General features: G+C 42.3%; 1 protein-coding gene across 5 annotated transcripts; it reads right to left on the bottom strand.

The window, feature by feature from the left end:
- Positions 1-1,400: 1,400 nt before the first annotated feature.
- On the bottom strand, positions 1,401-27,162 carry atp11b (ATPase phospholipid transporting 11B). Of its 5 annotated transcripts, none has more exons than XM_029000483.1 (32): positions 26,657-27,161; positions 22,271-22,387; positions 22,041-22,130; positions 21,695-21,775; positions 21,078-21,185; positions 20,180-20,308; positions 19,453-19,556; positions 19,230-19,277; positions 19,002-19,066; positions 18,811-18,892; positions 18,573-18,723; positions 18,052-18,249; positions 17,787-17,945; positions 17,504-17,682; positions 17,037-17,105; positions 16,878-16,951; positions 16,681-16,784; positions 16,093-16,274; positions 12,988-13,191; positions 12,639-12,792; positions 12,379-12,481; positions 12,077-12,222; positions 11,924-11,983; positions 11,508-11,635; positions 10,955-11,093; positions 10,433-10,456; positions 9,875-9,940; positions 9,616-9,719; positions 9,101-9,266; positions 6,927-7,057; positions 5,031-5,164; positions 1,401-2,945 (listed from the first exon to the last, which is right to left on the bottom strand). In XM_029000483.1, exons 1-31 carry the CDS (start codon positions 26,681-26,683, stop codon positions 5,062-5,064), a joined length of 3,495 nt encoding a protein of 1,164 aa, XP_028856316.1. In that variant the 5' UTR covers positions 26,684-27,161; the 3' UTR covers positions 1,401-2,945; positions 5,031-5,061. The 5 variants fall into 5 exon arrangements, with proteins under 5 accessions (XP_028856316.1, XP_028856318.1, XP_028856317.1 ...); XM_029000488.1 differs by lacking the exon at positions 1,401-2,945 and adding an exon at positions 7,925-8,010 and having other exon boundaries at positions 5,035-5,164; positions 26,657-27,162; XM_029000485.1 differs by lacking the exon at positions 10,433-10,456 and having other exon boundaries at positions 26,657-27,160.
- Between the last annotated feature and the right edge of the window lie 226 nt (positions 27,163-27,388).

A 27,388-nucleotide genomic window follows, 5' to 3' on the forward strand; every position in this document is an offset into this window, starting at 1 on the left:
AGATTTAATTTAGCTGTCGAGATTGCAAAGCCAAAGTAAGCATACTGAGTGCTTCTGGCATGGCGGACACACAGATCATGAGCATTTTTTTGCATAATTTGAATATAAAACCAACTGACTACTTCACATGTGCACACTTGTTCAGAAGCCTTGGGGCTATCCTGACATGGCCCTTAATTCCCAGGGCGCTTTCTATATTCCCATGACTCATGCCCCACTGACAAGTTGTTCCAGTCCTTTTCAGGAGCCAGCAGAGCGACACTCCCCCCGAGCTGTTCTTTTTCCAGGAGACTCTGCTGCCCAGCATTTGAACAGCTGTCAAGGCCAAAGCGGCTATCGCGGCTAAACAGAAACAGACTGTAGTGGGGCTCAGGCAGTCCCAGAAGCTGGATCCTCTTGCAGCTTTAATGAGAACAGTTACTAACTGTCAAGCAAAAATAGGTCTATGTAAACACAGAATTAATACTATCATTGAGGGCCCATATATTACTACTTACATCCTTGCAAACCTGATATTAATGTAACCGTTCAGGACAACTGTTCATGCTAGAATGGATCAGAGCTGTTTTGTCTGTACAGGTCTTTCTGCACCTTTAAGTCACCACAGAGGATTCCTCTTTAATATTTTCTAAGGGGAATGAACGTAAACCATAAATGCATGACCATGCACAAGTGTTCGACGTCTTATGAGTAACTACAGCTGATTTTCCCACAGAACAGATTCTTCTCAGGAGGACAGAATGTGATGACTACAAAGGGACAGGTCTGCACTTGAAAGTGAAAGTCATTGTGATACACAGCACACGGTGCACACATCACGCTTAGGAGCAGTGTGTGGGAATGGTGCTTTGCTCATGGGCACCTTGGTGGATTGGGATTCGAACGGTCAATCTTTTGATTACGGGGCCGCTTCCCTGCCTATAGAACTACCACCATTGAACTATTGCCTTATGCTGGATCATGACAGAGATCTGAAGAAGGCCTTATATTAAAGTGCAAATCTGGTTAGTTTTAGATTAATTTTGAGGTTCCTTATTGGGTTGTGTTGATCATTTTTGGCCAACTTGTGGATCTTCCTGTTTTTTTTTTTTTTAAAAAACAGTTCTGAAGTAACCCTGAAAGACTTCACTAAATTATCAAAGTAAAATTTTATCAAATGTTGAATCCCCCCCACGAATCCAACAGCAAAAATGAATCCCATGACATAATGCTGCTGGCAGCAGTCTTTGCAATTGGCATTGTGAAATGTCATGCTGCTTTCCCATTAATAGCTTCTCCCTTTTCTACTGGGAACCGTGTAACATCTGCCAAAGGCCACTTGTGGTAACCACCCTTATATGTAATCAAACAGATTCTTAGAATCAATTTTTTTAAATAAAATAAAAACATAAAAACAAGGATCACCTTCTTTAAAAACAGATTTATTCAGTAAATATAACTTTTCATAAACATCAGCAATCCAACACTTTCAATGTCAGGAGCATACAATTACAGTAACAGACCTTAATTTATTCCCCCTCAAACATTTGAAACAAACGAAACAAAAACTGATGGTGCATCCACGCAAAGTATTCCCAGATCTATTTATTGCTAATGGGTCACCCAGGGAAGGCATTTAACATTATATATATTATATATAATCAAAATGTTGCCACCCAATGACCAATTTAATTCTTGACATCACTGGAACCAACTGACAAACCCTGGGACATAACAGATGCGCAACTTCAAAACGTACCTTCAAGGTTGAAGTACATCAACTCATCTTAAAAATGGCCCATTAACCAGCACTTCACACGCCTGGGACCATAATCAATGCTTCATTATTTCACGTGTCTTCTATAGAGAAACATACTACAGCTTCCAGATTTTCTTGGGTTTTCCTGGTCAAAAACCAGAAATGCATCAGAGTTCCAGGGATCTGGTTGTCTCTGGCCACGGATCAACACCTTGGAGCCTGGCTGATTGAAGGATTATAACATGCATTCTGATATGTCACTTTAAAACGGTTGTCTGAATGACAATCAACAACAAGATTTCCTGTGTGGTGGCAACCCAAGGCCTCTCAAGGTCCGCATTCTCTCCGTGAGATGAACGAAAAAAAATGCCAAACAGAACAAACATCAACAAGTGGTTAGTCACACAAGAACACAAAATGCCGCACAGCAACGAGATGTTAACTGAATGATGACATACAATGGAAGGAAGAATGCACTGTACAAAAACAAAGCCACTACATTTATATATATTTATACTTATAAAAGACTCAAGGTGCAGGCCACAAGTTCTAGGTCCATAGTTAGGATGATATGTGGAGTTTTTTTTTTTAAGAGGGACATTCTTCCATCGATGTGTCCCTGTACACCAACATGTGCATATGGTGCACAGGGTCAGTTAGGGGTACATGGGGATGTGGCCAAGAAAGTCACCCAGTCAAGTGCTAATGTTTACACTGCGCTCACATTTCATACCTTGAAAAATCAGGTACTTAAAAGGAAGGATGTATGGCTTTAAAAAAGGGCCCTCTATTTTCCTCAGGAAAGAAGGTGGCCCCATGGAAAAAAAAAAAAAATTGGTAAGCAGCAGTAACCTAGGGTAGCAACAATCGATGTTCCTCTCTGCTTTCCTCCAGTCACAACGAATCCTTTGGTTTTCAGTACCTTCTGCCTCCCTTTCATTATTTACAGGTACACATCAGTGAGTGAGAGGTGTTTTTGCAATAGTAATAGTGGCGTCTCAAGGTCAGTCACATTCTTCAGTTGGGAGTTAAGCCTGGCTGGTGGGAAGGGTATGGAGGGAACAAGCTCCGCCCTGTCCTCAGGGGGCAGTCCCTCTGGGAGACGGGCTATGGTCCTCCAGTGCATTAGCAATGAGAGACCTCCATGGGTGAGAGGGTCAAGATGCTCCGGTCGTTGGAGAAGTATGGGTCCGAGTTGCTCCATGATCTAAAAGCACCAATGACAGTGATGACAGTAAGGCTCGGGCAGGGGCTACTGTGTGTGCGTGTGTGTGTGTAGATAACTGCTAAGGACGCACTAGCTGCAAATGGTAACAGCAATGTGTCTTAACAATAAAAGGATCTGCTATAGCACAGAATCGTTACCCCTAATCCTCTATTCTATACCCCACCATGCAAACAGTGCAAAGGTTGAATGGAAACACATATTAGTAGAGAATGAATCAAAAAGAGGCAAACTTGGTAAACAGAAGCCACCACCCTCTCACAGAAACACAACGCACCTTTAATGTTCGACAAGACTAAACTGGCCACACAATGGACATAGGATTACATGAAAGATTATATTTGCATACCCTATGCTAATCTATCATTTTGGTTACCTCTAGTATAAAAAAAGTGATTAAAATATGTAGTTACATCACTGATGTACACATATCATAAATACAGCAGTCCTGAAAAATTGAACCTACAGGGTTTCAATAGTATTGACTGGTGAGAAAGGCACATTAGCACCACACTAGTTTGTATGAACTGGCTGCTTGTGCCACCAGGGGGCAGGAGGGAAACCTGTTCCTGAAGCTCTCTCTAGTATGATGTCATGCATTTAAGAACAAGAGCTGGGATTAGGATGCTCATCCTCAGCTTGGTCACCCCACATATACTGCAGACATTAATGTGTAAAAATCTTTTTAAAAAATGAATAAAATCAACCAACATGCACTTTATACTGTTTATACGAAGACAACCGTTTTAAGAGCTTGTGGAAAAAAGACAGAGCCGATATAAAATATACCTATATAGTGATATAATAAAGATATGTTTTAGCAGAACGGACAGATTTCTTTTCACTGCGACCAAGAGAAAGCGGAGCTGCAGTGCATTAAAATGTGACCAGGGCCACACATTGCTGGCCCAACCCGTTTACCTCAAGGCGCATTAGAAACACACAGTAAAAGGTGAGTGAGAGGAGGGAATAGTCAGCGGATCCTTGCCCAATACAGACAAGGAGAGGAGGGTGATTAAGACGATTAGAGTGCAGCAGGGCAGAAGACAGACACACACTCTTGCATACACACATATTACTCATCACACAGAGCGCCAAAGGCAGTACTCATGCAGTAAAAGACATTCTTCTCTCTGTTTTTTGTAAGGCTTCAAGTAAAAAAATAAATAAAATAAAAAAAACTAAACAAAAAAAAAAAAACAGTTTCATCCCTCTCTGTCTCTTTCTCTCAATGTGGTCCCCTTGTTTGTTGCCGTTTGGTGGCAGTGCTCTAGCAGTAAGGCTCATCAGACAATTTCCTGCTCTCTCTGAACGGGTGTCGCACAGCTTTGGAAACTAACAGTCAGTCTGCACAGGCCTCCATGTAGGCTGGCACGTGGAACAACCCAGAAGAGAGCAGGGACTGTTACATGTGCATGTCATCATTAAAAAAAAATATATAGATATAAATGTATATATTAATTACAAAACAAATAGAAACAAGAGGTGGGGAACAAAACAAAATGGACAAGAGCCATGCTTGAAAAGGACAGCTTGCTACCCCCATGGTGAGTTTGATCTTTGAAGCCATGGCACAAACCTAAGCCATTATATTTAACAGAGTTACAAGATCTTCCAAAAACAAGACAATGACATCGATTTGCTACTTTGGTCAGAGACAGAGAAAAGGCAGCCCACCAAGGCAGCAGTGGAGAGAAGACATTTTAAAAAGGTGCAGGCCAGGCAAGGACACACATTTGGAAAGACAAAGCAGACTACATGAACTCGTATGGCTTTACAAGACACTGTTGCAGTCCCAGCTCACAGCTTATACAAAAATAATAGCGTACCTGCCCCACTGACTTATTAAAGCCACAGAGTTCCTCATTTAGTATACAATTAGCATTCCATTAAAGGGCAAGCTAGCACACCGCATCCCTGTTCCACTGCACCCAGTCTGCCAACGGAATAAAAGCAGAGCTCCCAGAAAGCCAGGACCCTCAGCTAGCATCGAGCCTGGCTGGTTCGTCGTGCTCCAGCTTGTAGGAGATGCGCCCGCTGCACAGGCTAGTGAGAGAGAGTTCGCACCTGGCGCCCCGTACGGGGTCACAGCGGCCCATCACTCGCTCCACCAGCCGGCCCAGCCGTGCGCAGCCGCTCGACCCCTCTGAGACGCAGCACAGGGAGTCCACACAGCTGATGCCCCGGTGGGCTTCAACAAGCTGCAGGGAGAGGGAGGGAGCGAGGGGGGGAGAGAGCGATATTGGGGAGGTAGTGAGAAAAAAATTGATTAGAATATTACAGATGAAGTCACCACATATACTACAAATACTACAAAAATGAACCATAAACAAATTCGGGTAAGCAGCCACGATGACTACATGGTGGATGTCTGAACATATGCTTAAATACGAAAAGGGCAAACGATGACCGCACAGCATGTAGGATTAAAAATATAGATGAAAACTAGATTAAAAAAAAGAAAAAAAATATTGCACACAAATAAAATCCATAACAGTGATGAGTGCTGCAGTCTCGTCCAAGGTAAGGCTGTCCTTGGCCTAGGAGCAGTCAGGCCAAATGATTACAGAAAGTCAGACCCCAGTGGCAGACAGTTCCACCTGAGTGCATGTTGGGAGATGCCAGTTAACTCCACTAGACAGCATGTCACAAATAATTAATCTTTACATGGCAACCCTTTAAAATAAATCATTGGACACATGTGATGAGCTGATTAAGTCATGTACAAGGAAATACAAGGAAACAAGTATATGCAACCTGCACTAATGCTCAGGAAGCAACATCGGCGTGTTGGGTCCAAGACTGTTTCGATCCCATTACAGCCAACTTTTCATTTCCTGACTATGCATTTCTAACAGCCACAAAGATCATGACCATCAATACTTGGTCTACAGCAAACCTTGCAGAGACAAATAAGGTTTCAGACAACTCCTATTGAGTCGTGAATAATGAAGGAAGGAAGAACTGGCAGAGAGTTGTTTGCGTCGACTGCTTTATCTGATGTCAGGGAAGGACACGGTAATGCATTAAGCCAAGAATCATATCAGTCAGTGCAGGGCTTGATCAATCCATAAATGGAGTGGACAGATTAGATTTTTTACAGTATCTACAGTCATGTACCAGGGAACAAATTATCACGTCATGAGCGTCGAGGGTGGAGTCATAATATGTCAGGCAAAAGTGTGCCATCCTTGAGATTAATTTATAATCTCCCCCTAATATTAAAGCACCACAGCAGCGCTGTATCCATGAATTCCTTTAAAAAGAGGACAAGCTACACAAACATGAGAAACTCTATGACATCGATAAATACCACACTGGACTGAATATAAGATCTTTTTCAAGATTTTAAAGATGTACTTTAAGGAAGCAAAAAAAAAAAAAAAAAAAAAAAAAAAAAAAGCCCTATATTAAAGACCAAACCGCAATCAGAAATGTCTGACAGCAAAATGCAATAATCATTGACTATTTTATTTCTTAATAGAACAGCCAATTTGTATTCTGCTTTACAAAAATATATGTAGAAAAATAATTAACAGAAAATACACAAAATAATGACTGTTTACAAAATGAAGGAAAAAGTAAGTGGCCGAATGAAAAAGGCATGCAAAATACTGCTTTTAATAGGCAAAAACTAGAACAGACATTATGAGTGGTTAAACATGAGGATTCAGGTATATGGAGAAAATAGATGACACAGGAGAAAAGACTGGACTGGAGGAACAGAATAATTAATACAAATAAAAATTAAAATAATAATAATAATAAAAAAAATCTCAGACAAGTGTAAATCATGCCGGCATTCCCCACCACCCACGGTTGGCCCCGCCCCCCCGGCTACAGTCTGTCCGATGACTGCCGTCAAAGTGGCTGGGCTACATGGGAATGACTGGGCGATGGCGTCCGCATGGTGGGACCCCCAGACACACACACACAGAGGGGCCGAGCCAGGGCCAGTACTACCTAGGGGAGGATAGGGCGGCACCATGGGCAGGGGGAGGAGAAGCAGCTAGCAGTTGCCAATTGTCCTCCCCTCTGTTCCTGCTTTCAGCAGTGTCATATTCTGAGCTGACTGAAATCTTATCCTCTTCCATCTGGAAGGACAAAACAATGCATTAAGTCTTCCAAACGGAAGAAAGGAGGAGAAAAAAAAAAATTAATGAGCAGGAAAACGCCTCCATGTCCTCAAAAAAGGCCTTTAGTCGTTTTCTCTGTGATCATTAGCCATTTGGAGGGGAGAAAAAAACAAAAAAAAAAATAACAAAAAAAATATTTACCAAAATATATTCTGATTAGCCAGACAGGCAATTTATTAGCAAAACTAATTAGGGCTAAGTGTTTACACTTGAAAAAATAAATTACATTGCATTTCAAATGCAACGTTGGCCAAAAAAAAGAAGTGCATTAGCGTCTGGACTGGTGACCATTTTCTGCTCATCAAAAATCAAAACCAATAGAAACATTTAAGAATGTCATGCAGTCCAGATTGATATGACGCCGCACATTCACAAATGCTTGGACAAACCACTGGGTGCCATTTCACAAAAAAAAAAAAAAAAAAAAAGATTTCATGCATCAAGTAAGCAACCGTGCACATCCACGTGCAGGATCCTCCTCATGCAACACATGAGGAAAAGGGCTTAACCATAGCTCCACGGCGCATTAACATGCAGTTTCAAAACAGGCAGAGGATATTGCGCAGTTCCCTGAACGTTAGCTACTCCGACACTGTCCTATGGCTACGGTTTCAAAGCTAGCTTTATTAGGTCATGCGGGTCGGTAAGAGTTTTGGGTTATTTCAGCTAAGTCTGGCATGCAAAGTGCAAAGAGCAACAGACATCTGCTCCAGTACCTCTCTATCACTCATTCTCCTTCTCTTTCCCTCACTCTTCCTGTACTCTTAGTTAGCTTGTTCACCGCATGCAGACAACACTGGGGTGGGGAGTACGGTCCTACTCTACCTAATCTTGCCCAGCTGATTCTTGGCCCTGGACAGAGGCTGCAGGGCGATGAAGTCGTCACCTATGGCGACGCGGTTTGAGTACATCTACAGTGCAGAGGGGGTTGAAAACAGAGTCAGCAGAGGAGAGCGGGAGACAGGAAACTTCAGAAACTAGACAGAGGGTGAAAGAGAAAGAGTGAGAGAACACGGCAAAACAGACACATATGGAAACATTAGATCAAAGCCCCCTCTCCCCCACACAGAGAAACTTGCGACCACACACACACACAAGCCTGAGAAAGAAGAGTCTATTATGCAACAGGAAACAGAGGAACTGAAAGACAAATTGAAAAAGAGAAAGAGAGAGAGAGAGAGAGAGAGAGAGAGAGAGAGACTCCTATTAGTTATCATGTGTCATCTGTAGTCCTGAGGAGCGCACTTTTTCTGTGTAAATTGCTTCAAGAACTGTTGAGTGCACAGCTAACTGCATGAAAATGGATCAGAAGATATGGTTTCCCAATTTACGGCCGAACCAACAAACAAAAAATTAACATGGCATGAAACACATGCTGACCTATATAAATAAACCTTTTTTTAAATATATATATACACATCTTTCCTCTCTGCACTAAACTCTAATGTATCTGGTGTACGGTTGTTCTTGTGTGATCATAACATATGTCTGAAAGTTGATTCTGATTTTGACAAGCTGGCACAATCATTCAGGCAAATGGGGTAAAAGTAAGCAGGGGCCATGCACCCCCCTCAACCGTGAAGTGGTAACAGGTAATCAGCAGACATACTGAAATGGGTCTCATCTTCCTGTTTGACCGGTCCAACATGAAAAACAGCACTTCCTCACTGGCAGGGAAGAGCTTGCTTCCCCTATGCCAGCATTTCAGGTTGGCTTGCTCTGTGATGTCCAGCTGCTAGAACTGTGATAAGTTGTTCTGCTTGAGCATGCCCCCCACACTTTGTAGTGCTGAGAAGGGGGCTGGTGAGAAGTCATGCGTCTGCGGTTTGAGTTTGCAACATGCACTCCTTGTTTTTTTGTGCGCTGGCTAATCAAGGTCACAACCGCTGCTCTCACCCCCACACCAGCTGCTGTGCCCTGCATAGGTAGCTGCATGCATGTGTTTTACATCCCAGGCTGGTGTGAGGTCAGAGGCAATACCGTGGCACTTCAGGACCTCACCTGAGATTTCTGGGTGTTGGTGGGCTGGAGGTGCCTGTAAAAGACCTTCTTAATGACATCAGGAAAGAGGCAGCCAATGACAATGATGATTATTGCAAACCAGGCTGAGCCACTGGAGAGCAGTTGGACGAAGACGAAGTACATGTCCTGCGTGTGGAGGAAGGGCCTGTGGAGAAAGCACTCAATGCTCTGTTAAATCTCTGTTAAAAAAAACCCCTCATTATTCAAAATAAGCAGTATCCTGCAGGAGATTACATATGTATACACACACACACACACACACACACACACACACACACGTGTGTGTGTACTAAATGTTTAATATTTTGCATATTATGAAATTAGGCATATGTATATGTAAAATCTATATCATGTGTAAATTTTAGTTAAAAAACACAAATTAAAATGCCACAATGCAAAGCATGTCTGAGTGTAAATTTGGCCAGTCAGACACATTTATAGTATAAAACAGAGCATTTTCTTCATGATCTCATGAAAAATTAAAGTAGCCATACCAGATGATTCCTCCATAAAATAAAGAGAAGACAAAATAAAAAGCAATGGAGCCCCAGGTGACAAAGTGATTTATCCAGGTCCAAAAGTGGGTCTCTAAGGCCAGCTGTGGAGAAAAGCAAAGGACAATTAATCAGTATTTAATTAATTAATTTACCAATAAAAGGGCAATAAAGTAAACTATGTTCAATCATTGAGGTTCCCCTCAGTAAATTTCAGCTAGATAATAATAATAATAAAAAAAAAACCACAGCTCCTTACCTTTAATGTAACTGTGATGACCATTACTGTGAAGACTAATGTTCCAAAAGTCCAGTTTCCAAACATCTAGACGCAAAGAGAAGAGCTTTAAAATGCACCTGAATACAAAAGTTTCGCATTGAACAGATAATTTGTACTAGCAGAGCAAAGTAAAAACAAGTAACAATCACAGATGTAATGGAATATGCAAGGCCACTTAAGAAGTGCAGTATCCCATTTAATCGGGGACATCAGACCACCAGACGCTGACATGTCAGGAGGACAGCTGCACTCACGAGATTGCTTCAAGCATCCAATTTATGAGGAAGAAGCAAAGTCATTTAGAACCAGAGCAAATCTGTCAGAGCTTTGGAATACATTTGCAGTCATGCAAGGCTGGAGAACACTTCCAACAACCCTACCAATCCGGAGACAATCATCCTTTTAAATGAGCGTGGCATTGCATCAAAGAAAGCTGATCAGAACCCTTACGCTGAACGCTCAATCATGTGACAGCGGCAGCTGTGGATTGTAAAAGGGGTCATGCATCAACTACTGTATAATCCAATCAACTCTTACCAGTTGTCTGCTAGCTCTCAAAATCTGAAGACATGCACGGCATGAAGAGAGAGGAAGGAGAGGAAAATATAAAGAATAAAAACAGGCAAGACTCTCCTGGATCCAAGCAACAATGTAGTGAACTGCCACCAAGATACACAAAGATACAGGCTGCAGCGAAGGAGGGAAATAAAAAAAAAAAAAAAAAAAAGCCCAAACACGCATGCCATTTTGTGCTTTTACATAATTGCTTCATTCCAGTGAAATTGCATTACAGATCAATATACTGTATTACTCTCTTGGCACAAAGATGAATCAATACAGCTTATTCTGAGAACAGACAGGGACAACCGTTTGAGTTGCGCATTGAATGGTCTGCCTGCTCTGAAGCACAAAAGGCCACCAACATGACCAGACAGCAAGAGCAAGCCATTGCCTGCGGTCCCTCTGCTAAGGGAGACGCAGGCAGGCATGGCAACTCACTGCGAACCTCAAAACTAGACAGCCGATATGGGACAGGAGGCACACTTGTGAAATACTGACCTGTCCATTACCCATGAGGGATGTGTCTTCACCCATCAGTATGTAGGAGCCGAAGAAGAACACAAAGGCATGGCAGAACCCCAGCAGTGTCCAGTACAAAAAGGTTTTGAAGGACAGCATAGAGTTCTTACTGATGTCCCTGTAAAACAATAAGGTTGTTCATTATAATGCTGCATTTCTGGGTTTTCTGCATTTCAAACAAACACAATGTTCCAATGTTACAGGTGCAACCTGCTTGTATTATGTTACCAGTACATTAACATAACATAACAGTACTGTTAACAGTACATTCACATCTTAAATTATGCTTCAGTGTTAGGGTAAATAATACTTATTTTATATTTGGGTGACAATTTTGCGGCTCTATATAAGACTATGTGTAAATGTCAGAATGGCTAACTAAAGCGTGACTATATATCTGCATGTGGACCTATCTGTGGAACGGGTGCTTTTTACCCTTACTTCATAAGAGAACTGGTTTGAAGAAAATTGTTGTTTTACTTATATACAAACAGAACAGAAACCATTTTACAGTCATCATGGTTCTAGTTACCTGTACAGTGCTGGTTTGCTCTGCAGCACATGGGGGTGGACCAGCTGCTCAAACAAGCTGTACACCAGGATGGGCAGCGAGGTGAAGCAGATGTTGTACAGTGTCAGATACACACTGTCATAAAGAGTCTGGGGAACAGATAAAGTCATGGCCTACAGGCAATGTCTCACCCACGCAGACAAACTCAGTGTTATAGAAAAGAACATGAGATGTGAAAGAAAAAAAAAAAAAAAGTTGTGAATGCAAACCTCATTATATTTTAAAGCGAGCTCATCTCTACTTTAGTTTAAGAATACGTGTGTAAATGGCAAACTCTTCACTTAACAACAAAGTGATAGTCACAGCGGCTTCCGAGTAAAGAATGCAGACACATAATGAACACTGAAACAAAAAAACAAACCAAAAAAAACACTTACTTGTTGTGAAAACAGACAGAAGAACTGGTATAAAAACTGGGGCGTGATAAAACACACATTCTAAAAAGAAATGAAAACACATCGAAAAGAGGAGTCAAGTCATGCACTTCTGGCTTGCTGCTGAGTCTAGTGTGATTCATGGTATAAGCTTACCTTGTAGAAAAAGTACTGCACAAGGGTGGCTATTCTAATGTAGTAGAAATGGCCGTGCACCAGCAGCAGCTTGGAGAGGAATTTAAATCTTGCGATTGCATAGTCACTGTTTCGGACGGCCTGTCTGCCCTCCTTTCCCATGATACCTAAAGAGGAATAAACTTCATTAAGAAGCATTTACAGAGGTCTCTTATGATAAGAGGACCACAAATTATAGTAGTACGTGGAATCTGAATCACTTCATAAGCAGGAATCAGTAATGATGTCTATAAGGTTTTTATCCTATAACTGAAAAAGCTCACCTATTCCAACATGGGCTTCTTGGATCATACTGACATCATTGGCTCCATCCCCAATGGCCAGCGTTATAGGCTTCTCGAGGGATGTCTTCAGTAGCCGGACCACCTGCCAGACAAAATACTCCTATTGGCAATGATGTTACAGAAAAACAGGAATGTGTGGACAATTAACACTGTGTGCGCATGTGTATGCACCCCTTTAGAATAGTTAGGCAACAAGTAGGTGAGACTGGAGTGGGTCACAGAAGGGGGAAATTACTCGCCTTGGCTTTCTGCAGAGGTGCCATCCTGCAGCATAGCACAGCAGAGCAATTCTTGCACACCTCCATGAAGAGCTTCTCGTGTTCCCGCAAAGCCAGAGACAGACTGGCTCCATCCACCACCAGTCCGTGCTGGATCACATGATCCTCTTTGATCCTGTGTGTGTGAAAGATTTTAGGGTGGAGGTAGGCAAACAGCATGCAAACCTCTGCATATAATTACTAAAATTTCGAAAGATCATTACAAAACTTTGTTACTGGGATTCATTAACATGTGGTTGGTCCTCCCTTTAGACCACACCTCACTCGCTAAGACGTGGCTGGGGGAAGGTGGGGTAAGGTATTTTTGTACCTTCTTGCCAGTCTTCGGAGCTGCTCTGCACACTCATTGTCTGATTTCTGCTGGACGAGCTCCAAGATGTTCATTGTGCGATGGAAGTGGCCACAGGATAGGCTGACACTGACTGCCGTCTCATGCTTGTCCCCAGTCAGCACCCACACTTTAATCCCGGCCAGACGCAATGCTTCAATGGTCTCCTGGACTTTCTCCTGTAGCCTAAAATCACAAATCAATTTGTATTAATATTTATTTTACTTTTTGATATAGAACTTAAGTAGAGACCAAAGTATTTCACTGCTTTTTTTTTTTTAAAGCAAATATGTGGGCGCCAATGAAAGATTGTGTCAATCCATCTTATGTTTCAGAAGGAAAAAGAAAGTGAGTGAAAAATATACTCCCCTTCAAGTGCAACATAAAATGCAGGGAAAATTACGTTTGATACAGTAATTACATACACAGTCACAGCTTACTGTTCATGCCTCAAGCAACAATTTAACACGCATCTTAACGCTCAGACTTGACAGGCAAAAATATTCTGCACTCAAAAGCACAGTGCACTTACAAAGAGGAACCTATATTTCAAAATATATAATTAAAAAAACAATTTTGCTACGAAATGGTCTGAGGTAGTGTCAGCAAAAGCTGTGGCTATTGCAAAGCCACAGGGCTATGTTCATTAAGCACAGACACACAGAGTGGGTAGATGGTGTGGGTAGTCTTCACTAAATGCCATACACATACATATGTGTGTAAAACACGCACACGCACACACTCAAATGTCTTGGTTTACCACTTCAACAGCATTGCAGTACAGCCACCAGCACAAGGAAGGAATTATCTACATGCCCTGCGTCTCATTTCCCAGTAGGGCACAATTTGTCCTAATAGGGCATGAATTCCCATTTACATTCCATTACAATTCAAAATGACAGCCCCGCTCAGTGAAATCGCTCAAGAGCCTCTTACATGTCAAAAGATGAGCAAAGGGAGCAACTACCAAATAGTTTGTATTAGAGCACACTGTCAATTTATTAAGAGTATTATATAAAGAGTACAAGTACTCTAATAAATCATATTTTCACTTACTGGCTCCAGAACTAAGCCCATTAATCATAATCAGCCTTTGAATTCCAAACAGTCAACTTATTTACTGCAAAATTGTAGAGGCATTTCCTTTGGTATTTAAACAGTGTTTAATTTCCAATGCCAATAAGCAACAAATATTTAAATTAAATTATTCAGCTTGCTCAAATTCAACTCATGAAATTCAGGATCAGTTTCATGATGCTCCAAACAGTTATCATCAGTTTCATGATGCTCTAAACAGTTATCATAACCTCCTAGAGGAGTTAAGTAAAACCTACACACTCAAATATGACTGGTTTATTTGGCAAAGCAAATCAATCAGAATGAGTGATCCACTTGCTCGCTCTTCGGTCATGTGAGCGTATGATGCAAAATGATGCTGAAGTGAAGTGATTGTCATTGTGATACACAGCAGAGCACACAACACAATGTGTGGTAAGGACAAGGACCCGATGGGATAAATCCACAGGACACATTTCGTGTTGATGTGCTTGCTGTGTATCACACTGACAATCACTTTACTTTCACTAATTTGAAGGCAAAATAAGTTGTAGATTCCGAGAATTTCTGAATGACTTGTGATACAGTCACAGACACATCCAAAAATTTCTGATAGTTTGCCGCTATTGCCATAGAGGGTCAAATAAATGGCACTGCGTTAAAACTTTGAAATGTAAAACAATAAAACAATGTGCAGTAGTCTACAAAGCAGGAGTGATACGATAATAGACAGACTTTGGGGGAAAATTAAACAAAGTCATGAGGCAAAGTATATACCTCAAATATTTTTTGTATTCAAATCATTAGTTATTCGAATACTTGTTTCAGCCCTGGCCATTCATATAAGATCTTAATTTTACATTCATTTTATAATTGAATGTAAAATCGGGGCGGTGGTGGCCTAGCAGTTGAGCGGTCTTGCTCAGGGACACAATGGTAGTAAGTGGGATTTGAACCTGGGTCTTCTGGTTCATAGACGAGGGTCTTACCCAATAAGCCACTACCATCCCCCAAATAGGGTGAATCCATTCACCTTATTCTCAGCCTAATAGGAACAACTAGCTCTGCTGTGGTGGCCATGATTGACGGTCAACGCGTTCCACAGACTTGCGCGCACACACACACACACACACACACACACACACACACACACACACACACACAAACACACACAAACACACACAAACACACACAGTCATGAATCATGTCAGGGTGTCAAATAGCATTAGTGCAGAGCAGGGTGCTGTTGCACTGTGACTCACTGCCTGCTGCCAAGGTATGAGAGTCATTGGAAACAGCAGTTGTGGGCTTCAGGTCTCCACAATTTTTCATTAATAATATCACTTTACTCCCGGTACAACAGCACAACACAGGGAATATCCCTGACAACACACTGGTCTACAGTCTGGGCGGAAAATGTATTTGGTCTAGGTGTTTGGATAAAGGCAAAATAATTATAAGGTAAGAATGAGGCCATAACTCTTTTCCCTAACCTGTAGAAAAATTGATGGGATTGTCATTGTGAAACACAGCAGCACAGCATGCGGTGCACACAACAAAATTTGTCCTCTGTATTTAACCCCTCACCTTAGTGAGTGGTATTTGGCCATGACAGGACGACCCTGGGGAGCAGTGTGTGGGGACGGTACCTTGCTCAATGGGACCTCAGTGGCACCTTTGCGGTTCAGGATTCAAACCGGCAACCTTCCGATACAAGTCTGCTTCCTTAACCGCTAGGCCACCACTGCCCCAAATCAAACAGGATCAAACCGCTATCCTAAAGGTCCCCGAATCTATCTTCAATGTATACTAAAATGGTTTGTCAACATTAAAAACTCCTAATCCCCTGTGGCAAAAGTATAAATGTGGAAATTTGGAAGCCTGCAGCATTTCATAAAAACAGTATTAGCTTCCTGTAGATGTTTCTAGAACCAGAAACATAATGTATAATGTGATTGAGACTGAGTGAGAGCTTTAGATCTAGTTTTTGAAAACACTATAAAACATCTGCTGCAATTAATGCTGACTCACTTGTCCTCCACGCCAGTGGCCCCCAGCAGCTCCAGGTCTCTTTCTATAAAGCTGAAGACCTCAGCCAAGCGCTCTTCTCTCTGCTGTAGAGCAGTCCGGGCTTCATGAAGCCGTCGGTCCACCTCCCTGTACTCATCAACACTGAAGCGTCGCCAGGCCACCACCAATGTCCTCAAGCCCTTCTACATTTGTAAGGTAACGGAGAAAACAGAGGAGATGCAGGTTTCTCTCAAGTAGACAAAACACTGGCAGACATTTGTCACTGTTTATGGTCACATCTATGTGACAGGCTAACAGAGTCTCTTCCTTTCATTGTGAAAATGAAGGTCATTACCAACAATATCCTCAAAGTAAACCTCAAAAGGGTTTGATTTTAGTTACATAATCTTAGCAGCAGTATGTAAGATGATCCAAGTCTGAGAAAAAACAATAACACTCTCGTGTTGTGTTTGTGTCTGAATGCGCATGAGAAGGCATGTGATACTGAGCTATCTCATGGATGTTGTATTTAGTACAGTCAACAACTTCCTCTTTGTTTACTGCATAAAAATTTGCATGTAAATCACTGTGCAATTAATGTCTGCCTACCAGAGCGAATTCATCCACATGGAGCCGTGTCTTATCAATCTCCCCACTCTTGGCATACGGAAGAATAGCAGATTCAGCTCCTTTAGTGAACAGCACAGTCTCCCCTGACAAAGAATGAAGAAGGTTGATTTAGGTTGTTATAAAGCATGTGTAATTTTGAAAAGGACCCACGATCCGTTATTCAGAAGGGAACATACCTGAGGGTGTCTGTAATATCACACTCATGCGCCTTCGGTTTGCATCAAACTCTAAAACATGGAGCAGCTTGTACCTGTGTTGAGGTACAGGCAGCATTTACATGTTAGTGCAGCTTCCCTACCCTCTTCTTTTTTATACAAATATCAGCACACACTTACTTTTCAGATTTTCCAAATGTTTTTATGTCCATGGTTTCTCCATTGTTCCCCATAAATGTAACACCCATCCTGTACAGCAAATGAACATTTGATTATTAATAACACATACACAAACACAAGCTACAAACATTATACTGTAATATTCTCATTAGCAAATTAGAACAAATTTCTATAATTGCTCTGTACTGGCCAATCAAGAAAAATAACTGTTAAAGCAAAAAAATAAATAAATTTTAGATTTACAGCATTTATCAGACGCCCTTAACCAGAGTGACTTACAATCAGAATTTACAGGGACAGTCCCCCCTGAAGCAACTTAGGGTTAAGTGTCTTGCTCAGGGACACAATGGTAGTAAGTGGGATTTGAACCTGGGTCTTCTGGTTCATAGGAGAGTGTGTTACCCACTAGGCTACTACCACATCACAATTCATAACAAATACTGTTAATGTAGGTCCTTTAATCTTACCTTTTGGTAGCTTCCACTAGAGCCTTCTCATCAGGTGAAGAAGCATAATACTCCATTTGGGGTGAAAAGCCATTGGCATGTGAGAAGGGCATATCCCCAAAGCCATCTGTTTGATCATAGCTGATCTGTACTGTGTGGCACAACGAAACAGCTTTCAGGAACAGTGACTCCTCTCGGTTCTGTAATGACAAAAATTAAACAAGATATTCTCACTGTTTCATAAAATGTGTAATAAATCATTCCTGTCTGCCTTGCCCATGTGTGTGGAGGCATGTGCGGTTACCACATGAGAAACGGAACCATCCGGTGAATCTTCGGTCATTCCCTCTGGGACTAGCTTGCCGTTGATCTCCTGATATTTGATGCCATTAATGGAGCATTCCCGGAACTGCATCTCATTTTCCGTCAGGGTGCCGGTTTTGTCTGTGAACACGTACTCCACCTGGAACACAACAATGAAAGACAGTGCGTTTTTATGATCCAATTTCATCCTTGAAAAAGCTGCAAAGTTAGGAAGATTAACAGCTTTTACAACATTCACCACACACCTGACCCAGTTCTTCATTGAGGTCTGAAGTGTTAACTTGAGCCTTCTGATCAGTCTCTTCATGGTAGAGGTCCAAATCCCAACCAATGAAAAAGGACCCCAAAAACTTCTGCATTTCCACGGTAACGTAGAGTGATATTGGTATGATGAAATTGTACAGAACTAAGAATGCCAGGAAGTCAGAAATGAACTTCAAAATCTGTGGCACAAAATAAAAAAGGACAAAATGAAAAGTCATCACAAATCAAAATAGAAGGGGTAGGACATCACATTTCTTTATAACAGATGGCAAATGCCAGTCTGCCATGCGACAATGCAAGTGGGGGCCATTTTCTCTTATGGCCTGCCATAATATTTTGAGGCATTGCTAAGAGTCTTGTGTGGGTGGACCTGCAATGTGCATGTTTTAGCAATTTCTTGGAAAACTCTTTTAATATTTTACTCTGGCAATTAAGGATGCTAAATTTGCTGTAGGAGTGTATGGAAACAGGTCCTGTTAATAGTGCAGAGTTGATTATTAACCTTGCTACTGTTCTTCTCCTGTTCTGTCTTCTGGTTGTAAAACGGCTCGTCCCACTTTTGTTCTGCCTGCCATGCATATTTCAGAATGGTGCTGAGGATGGCCTCAAACAGCAGAATTCCCAAGTAGATGATGAGAAACGTATTCATTGATCTAGAAGATAAAAAGGAAAAGACGTAGAGCTGTTAGCAGCTAACTAAATGTTTAAGGCACACTATGCCAAGTTACAAAGAAGCTTACTTCTCCACAGCGGAGCGCTTCTGCGATTTGCATTTGTAATTCAGGGCCATTTTGGACTCCATTCCTGTGTACACTGCCACACCTGAAGAAGACAAAATTGATCTTTTAGATTCCTTACCTCTGAGCACAGTGTACACTGCTATACTAGCATCATGGGAAAAATCCACAAAGTTGATCATGGAGCAACATACCAAAAATTTCTTTGGTGTTTTTTAATCGTGCACCTCGCAATAGAAGGTTTTCCGGTCCTAGTGGCCTGAAGATAAATACATTGAATAAAACAGTGCTTACATTTTCTGAGTGCTACACAGAAACATCACCAATGACAAAAATCCACCCCAAATCTTCACAAATTCAAATGAAAAGAACCTCCACCCCTTCGTAGTGGTTCTGAAGAGTGCTTTAGTCAGCCACCTTACCTCACAATCTCCTCTCCTTGTTGTGTTACTGTTATTCGCCCAACAAACCTGAAAGGGGAGGTATTTGTGCTGAGTCGGGGAAAAAAAGGTGTAATAGAGTAGCAGGCTGCTGCCATCTAAAAATACAACATTCTGACAGACAGAAATGTGAATCTGTGTAGGAACAATGAAGCGCGCTGTCAGCAATATGAATGGCCTGGGTGGAGTGCTGCTCCCACAGTACCTGTACAAGTCTGCCTCGGGCTGCTGGCACTCTACCACCGCCTGAAGGGCCTCCAGCCTGGACACCGACTGGCATACAGCAGTCTCTGGCACTGCATAGTGAGTCTGAGGAGACACATGTGTGAGAAAGTATGAGTAGGTAATTTCGGAAGTGACCTTTAAATACCCCAATAAACATGTGAGATGCAGGAACAGGCAGAAAAAAGGTTAATCGTTATAAATGCAAGGTAAATGGGGACCATTTTCAAACTGCTGTCAGACTCTAGACTGAGACTTAATCTAATTTAACATGGTCTGAGAGAGCATCCTGAAAAGGCAAATTGACAGGAATGTTTCCAAATTACATTATACCACAGTGATGTAAGATTTGTATGTACTTCATATGCAAAATTCAACCATTGAAGATACTGACAAAATCACATAAATCCTGGAATTACAGAAACAGCCTGTTTCTTGTAAACACAATGTAAAAGGGAAAAAAACTGGCATTACTCCCAGTCTCTTTACATCTTTAACAACCCAAAATAACAAGATAAATTATTAGATATATAGCACAATTAGGTTAGAAGAAGATAATTATATTATCTCCCTCCAGGCAAGTACAAATCCCTTGATAACAAGCATGATTATGTAGAAACAAAAGTCTAGCAGCATGAGACAGCAGTCTCGGTGACCAGGGAAAGTTGTAAGCTACTCATTTGCAGAATAGAGAAGATCAAAGCACCAACCTTCAGGTTTGTTTCCCCATCCAAACTGGCCGTGGTGATGTGACAGGTTCCTTCTGCTCGATCCGAAGACAACAGTACCAAGTCTGCTGGGAAGGTCTCATCTTTAGCTACTCGCACAATATCCCCAACCTATAGGATACAAGGAGATCTGTAATGTTTTGTCAAATATTTGTCTTTGATTTGTCTAAGATTTGTCTTTGCCATACTTAAAGCTTTAAAGGTCCCATGACATCAATTTTTGGTTTTATTTTGGTCTTAGTGGTCCCCTAACACTGTATCTGAAGTCTCTTTCTGAAAGATCTGCAGCCTGGGTGCAGATTTACAATGAGATTTCCCCAGGATGCGCCGTTTCTGTGTCTGTAGCCTTAAATGCTAATGAGGAAGAGGGAGGCGGGATGAGGAGGAGAGCAGACTATAGAAATTTAGGGGGCATTTGCGGATATTACGATTCAACAACCCCAAACAAACAGGAAGTTGTGTTGCCATTTTTCCAGGAAAAAAACTAATTAACCCACTGGTTCTTCAGAGTCTCGCGTGATGGAATAAATGATGGTCGGTGGAGGGGGTGGGAAATTCTCTGGGCAGACAAAGCATGAGAAACGGGAGGTAACCTTTCCCCTTATGACGGCATAAGGGGCTACTGACTGCTTAGACTGTCTGAGCTGCCACTCTCTCAACGGTGAAGCAAAACACTATACATATTGCCCTTCCTAGCCACTGCAGGACCATAGACAGGCTGGGGGAACTTGTATCAATCTTAAATAATCTCATAAAGTGACATTTTCATGGGACCTTTAAGTGGCAGCAAGAATTCTAGAAAATGTATATTTACACAAAACAACTTAAATCAATTTTATGAATATTTTTGAACACTTATATGGATGCCACAGTTTCTTACTCGTATGTTCTTTGAGCGAGTTTGAACCAGGCTGCCACTGCGCACAACAAACACAGGTGCCCCATTGACTTCATTATCTGCTTTATGTCGCAACCAGTCTTCATACCCCTGTGAAACATTGATGCAATAACAACATGATGTGGCATCAGTTAAACCCAAACAAGGTAAGTCAATTGCTGCAGAGGCATTTAGATGATAATCTATTAACTGATCATAAGTAGCATTACTCAGTTCAGAAGGTATTATTATTATAACTGTAGAAGTAACTAAGGATTAAGGAGGGTGACATATGAAGATTCAACTCCCATATGCAGAAATTGACAAACTTTTTAATATCATATTACGTAGCATGCACATTCATTTTGCATTCACAATCACCACCACAAAATGTGGGATGTGTAATAAGTTGTGGTAAAGTATTTAGATAGGCCAACTAATGTAAAAAAAAGTTTAAGACAATATCAAAATGTAATTTTATATAGCGTCCCCCCTCCTCCGATAGCTCACACATGTAGTATCTATCATTAAAAATTGGTGAGTGTTTTAACATTTCATTTCCCCCGTCCATGTGAAAGAGAACTTGTGAAATATATATCCATGCACAAATAAATTCTCACCTGTTTGATGGCAGTTACTGTAATGACAAAAAATAAAGGAAGTCCACTGGTCACAGGTGAAGTGGGTGTGTCTATCATTAGCTGTGGGGCAAGAAAAAACCCATAATGCAGCCCATTAGACAAAAGTGCTCTAAAATCCAGAATGTAAAGGGTCTGTCTGGGCCGATCAGTTACATAGCTGAATTAAAATCAGCTTGGTCAGTCTGCAGGCTCCCTGTCGAAAGCCAAATTGCTGGATTCGGCCTGGACCCAGCATGTCTGAGTTCACGCCGTCTTCCTCACCCACTCAGCCACATGCTCACCAACACAAAGCCTGGAGAGTGACAGGTGTAATGAGGGCGCTTACCTGCACAAGGAATATAATAAGGAAGTAGAAATTGGCAATCCTTCTAAACTGTTCAAACAGATTCTTCGGAACAAAGTTCCAAATAGTGTACTGCGGACACAAAGAAAAGAAAAATCAAAACAAGTACCAGATTTCACAGTCAAATTCAATTGCTGTAGAGGATAAACAAATCCTTGGGCGTGAGTGCACTGCAAGGCCTCGGAGGACAAACTTGCATTTCCCAGTCTTACCTTCGAGGATATTATGCGGTTGTCTGCAAACCTTTGAGGGATATAATGGCCATGTTGAGGGAACCGATTTGCAATGTAAACCGTTCGGGTGTCACTCTGATGGGGAGGGTCAAAGCCCTGGAGGAAAGCCAGAGAAGGGACAGGCAGGTCAAAGCACTGGAGCGCACAGCCTGTCCAGCTAATTAAGACTGAGATGTGTTAACGATCATTTAAGCTCTAGAAGAAGACATGCAAAGAGTTTTCTATAGGGATGTCTTGATCAAAATTTAGATAAGGAATGATACATTAATATCCACATGATTGATCCACATTTTTTTATTTGTTTTTGTTTTTACACTTAACGTAAAACTTTCCTTCATGTCAAATTAAAGAATGAAATTCCTAACTTGACATTTTAAATCAATTCAATTAATCAAGAAATTAATATAAGAAATTATGCGGACAAAAAGCTATGATTTAGGCTCATCAACAAAATGTGTGATCGCAGAGCTCATAAATACGAAAGGACAGAGCAATCTAAAGTTCACATCAGGTCAGCAGATAGATATTTAATAAATAGGAAATTTGTATTTCATCATCTGTTCTAAATGCCCAATGTTAGATATAGGACTTCACTTTAGGTTCATATTTCGTCAAAATGCTCTGCACGCACAGCAATTTGGCCACAGTAAAAAAAAAACAAAAAAAAAAAACTTGGAATTACTTGGTGGTTCCAAATGCAGTTGATTTGTAGTCTGGAAACATTCAAACAGTTAATTATGAGAGTAAACAAGTCTATACTATATTTGACCTGACACTGTGGCCATCATAATCACAATACAATATTTTAATGATGTACTGCTAAGCCTTCTGCCAAAAAAAGGAACACTTGTGGGTGTGAGTCACTGAGAAGGCCTGGTCTACATTATATACAGACGTTCAGTGTTCAGAACATTCAGTGAATATTTCAAACAGAAAAACACAGTTTCAGTATAGGCTACTGTACTGTACACACTGCTTGGACATGGCGGTCTCATCTGCTGCTAAGGGAAAAGAACAGTAAACACTAGGCCACGTCATCCAGCCCTGATAGCAACACATGCTTTCAATTAGGCCCCAGTCACAAGCTGTCTCTGTGTCTCTCTCTCTCTCTCACACACACACACACACACACACACACACACACACACACACACACACAGCTCAAACAAAACTGACTACACTCACTCTAACAATCTAACAATCTGCTCTGCCACTGTTTGACAGCAAGTTCTCTCCTTCATACATCACTACCAGACACATCGGTGGACAATGAATTACTGAAAACAGTACAAACAGAAACAAGGCCTCAAAGTTCCAACCAAGAAAAATGTGTCCTCCTGAGAAAGTGAGGTTTGCTCCGCTCATTAAGTTGTATAGAAGCTGTATAAATAAAGGCTTGGAGTAGCTGCGCTTTTCAAAATGGCAAAAGATTTGCCATTCACTGTTAACGCACAGAATAATCATACTTTGAAACTTTCTGATTTTAAATATAAGAAATCATTGATATTCAAATAAAACAGGTTTTCTAACATTGGCAATTAGATGGTCTATACTGGCGTTTCCCAACCCTGGGCCTGGAGGAGCGTTAGGAAAAGAGTCTTCACTCCAGCCCCACTTTAATTAGGCTCAAGTGTTATTTAATGGCCTGATAATCTGTGGGGCAGATTGTGAAGATGTGGGTTGGAACCAAAACTTCCTGGCAGATGTTCCTCCAGGACCAGGGTTGGAAACACTGGTTTATACAGATACTCCATCTTATTGAAAGTGGGTGTTATATATTTACACACAGACACACACACACACACACACACCTTATACATACAAAGTGACACAAACACAAAGACTCATGGTCAGAAGTGGCCATTCTGTGCATTTGCTTCTCAGTTGAAGCCATTATCTTAGCAAGCCACTCTTCCCCACTGTACTCTGCTGTGGTTTTAATTACATGTGCATGCATTCAGCACCTATCTAGAATGTTCTATTTAATAAAAAAAAAAAAAAGTGTGACAAAATAAATTTAGGCTACACAGTTACACATTTCGCTGGCATTTTCCCAGGTATTTATTTGAGATGTTTTGGAATTCACTAAAATGCAATGGAGTTTGTACCTTTATTCCTAATTGTGTGAGAAATCACCTCATCTACATAGCTCTTACACACTGACCAATGGTCTAGAAAACTAGTAATTAATTGCTGGTTTATTAATGTCCTGAGATCAGCTCCAAGAGGACTCCCAGACTGGGAACATTAAGTAGATAATGGATTATGCCAGTAATAGATTTGAGCAACAATGAGACAGGCAGGCTAATTAAATTCAAAAAATTAATGGGAAGGCCAGCGGTGCACCAACATCCTCATCTTATGGGCTCGACAGCTCGAAACACGCAGCATTCATTTATATCTGCCAAAACTTTCAACTGGCCCAGGGTTAGTGGAAAGAAAAAACGCAAAAGCCTCTCAACATTTGTAGTTGCTTGATCTAAAGTTGCATAAAAGTGGACAGATGCAATAAAAGGGTCACAAATACACAACCCCCTAATGTAAATAGGCATTTTCCAGAATGTTTCAAATGAAAAAGCATTTTCAAAATGATTTGTAATACAAATAAAAATGTAAATTTGTTGAAGACATGCAAAACCTTTCAAAAAACAAAAATTAAAAACAAAAACAAACGAGAGGAAAAAAAAAAAAAATCCAACACTGAAGCTAAATCCTGTTTGAAGGACAAGAGCAGTGAAAATATTTATTCCAAAATAAAACTTGGCATGTAAAATTCTATCCAAAGCTACGTATCTATCCATATCTACATTAATTACTAAGTTGTATTGATAGCAGGTTTTTAAAAAGCTATATTAAAATAAACTATTTTCTTAGGCTTGTGTGATACAGATTTAGGAATAAACGGATGATTGCATCCATATTTTTGGGAACATCCGCTCTGAAACAAGCGGTAAGCAATCACCTGAGCACCAACAGGCAAAAGGTTAATTTAATTCATGAAGAAAGGTGTACAGTGGCATAACAGTTGGACTGATTTGGAGAACATCAACCAACCGATATCTCTGACTTCCCTACATCGATGTCGTAATTGATATTCATGGGTGTGTCAATAGAAAACTGCCGCTTTAAAATGAAAACCCTCGAGTCGTATGTTACTGGATTGTCTATTTTAACACGTCACAAGTGTCCTCCCGCCCTCTGCAGTACAGGGGTTAAAGGTGCGGGTGGCTTTCATTAAGAGTGACGAGCCTGCACCAGATTAAGCATTCACTTCAAAACTTGGGAGTCCGAGCACTCTGCCACGAGCGGCACACAATCAGTGGGAAGCTAATGAGGTGAGGAGACCCGGCGGGCAGGTGGTGGCAGCTGGGGAGAGGACCCATCTTCCCTGCACGCGTCCCGCATCCGTCCAGCCAAGAGCAGACGAAGTATGTCTGTTTCTGAGGACTTGACATGAGAGAAAAGGGCCAGAGGGGTACGATACATTTCAAATTTGTATCTCGCACACTTGCCAGTTTTATTATCATATTATTTCATTTCATCGCACCTGTGATTCCTTATTTGGGGTTAAAAAAGCAAAAAACCTTTCGTTGTCAAACTGCCCGGCCACTGTGGCAGTGGTGGCCTAGCGGTTAAGGAAGTGGCCCCGTAAGAAGGTTGCCGGTTCGAATCCCGGAGGTGCCACTGAGCAAAGCACCATCCCCACACACACTGCTCCCCGGGCGCCTGTCATGGCTGCCCGCTGCGCACCGAGGGTGATGGTTTAAAAAGCAGAGGACACATTGCGTTGTGCGCACCGTGTGCTGTGCTGTATTGTTTCGCAATGACACCTTCACTATAGACGCGTTCCCTTCTAAGAGGTTTTACCGCGAATCCCACCCTCGGGGGTGTCCGAGTCCGAAAACAGCCAAAAGTCCGCATGCACTTGTCAATAAGTGAAGAAAAGCAGCGCGTAGCGGCCGTACGAATTTATATTGACTCAACGTGAACATTTTTTTTTTTTTTTTTAAGTCCTTTGTCTTCGGAAAGGTCGCTACCGGTGGCAGGTTTCGGGCGTCACCTTGCTGGCCGCCCTTCACTAGCGGCGAACTACACGAAAGCGGAAAAGGCGAAATAAACACCACACACTTCAGGCAAAAAGGCGGGATTGTCCCCGATCAACAACGCTAACCAACTTTTGAGCCCAACTCGGTCGTCGCGGGGTGACGCGAGGCCAGCCGAGGTGTTCGCGTCACTCCAAGCGGCGTGTGCGTCGACGTCCAGGTGCCACGACGCGTTAACGCTCCGTCCGAAACGAGCTAATGACAGGTGTCGCCGCGGAGCGCCGCGGCAAAAGGCCGTTCCCCGTTCCCGCGGTGCACTCACCAGCTGCTGCCGAATCCACCTCAGCATCCTCGCGAAAATGTCCCCCCGCACGCAGTTAGCAGCTGCTAGCGCGCTGGCTAGCCGACCGTGCTAGCGTCGCCGCTCCGCAGAAGCCGATCCCTGCCCGACCATAAGCATCCCTCCCCGGGCGCCGTGCGTCTTGCGCGGGCTACACGCGTTCGACGTCGGCGCGGCGGCGGAGCGCGGCGCGGTCCTCTTCCATCGCCGACGCGCGCCTCCCGCCGGCTCCAGCGTACAAGTGGCGGCAGGGGCGACGGAGCCAGGGGGACGCCCGCCTACACTCGGCGGCGCGGCTGAGGTGTGCGCCGGCGGCTCCGCTTCGTTCCGACGCAGCCGCGCTGCGCGTACAGGAAGTGACGGGAGACTCGAACGTGTGTTCGGCGAGAGGGCGGCCCCCGGGTCGCCGGTCGCCCGACGGGGGTTTATTCCTGCTCCTCCGAGCGGCACGACAGCCTGGTGACGCGTAGGGACAACAGGAGCCGGCGGAGGAGCAGCCTTGTCGCCTTTTTACCCGGCGACAAAGTTTGCAAAAGGCCGCGTGCGCCACCTGCAGGAAACCAGACGCAAATGTCCAAGTTTCGATTGTTGGGTCGAACTAATTTACCCAAATATTGCGAAGCAATTCATATCTGTTTCGTATCTAATTTGCAACTGGAATAAATGCATTCTATAATAAAGTGTTAGCATTGCGTCCCAGAGCGTCTCCAGGGG

The sequence above is a fragment of the Denticeps clupeoides genome, chromosome 13, assembly GCF_900700375.1.
Source record: "Denticeps clupeoides chromosome 13, fDenClu1.1, whole genome shotgun sequence".
In the NCBI taxonomy this organism is placed as follows: Eukaryota; Metazoa; Chordata; class Actinopteri; order Clupeiformes; family Denticipitidae; genus Denticeps; species Denticeps clupeoides.

Coding starts and splice junctions, on each gene's coding strand:
- atp11b (XM_029000483.1), bottom strand. CDS start 26,683: ATGCTGAGGTGGATTCGGCAGCAGCTG. Junction 16,785..16,877: donor GATATTACAGACACCCTCAG/GTATGTTCCCTT, acceptor ATTCTTTGTCAG/GGGAGACTGTGCTGTTCACT. Junction 11,984..12,076: donor TGCAGTACTTTTTCTACAAG/GTAAGCTTATAC, acceptor ATTTCTTTTTAG/AATGTGTGTTTTATCACGCC.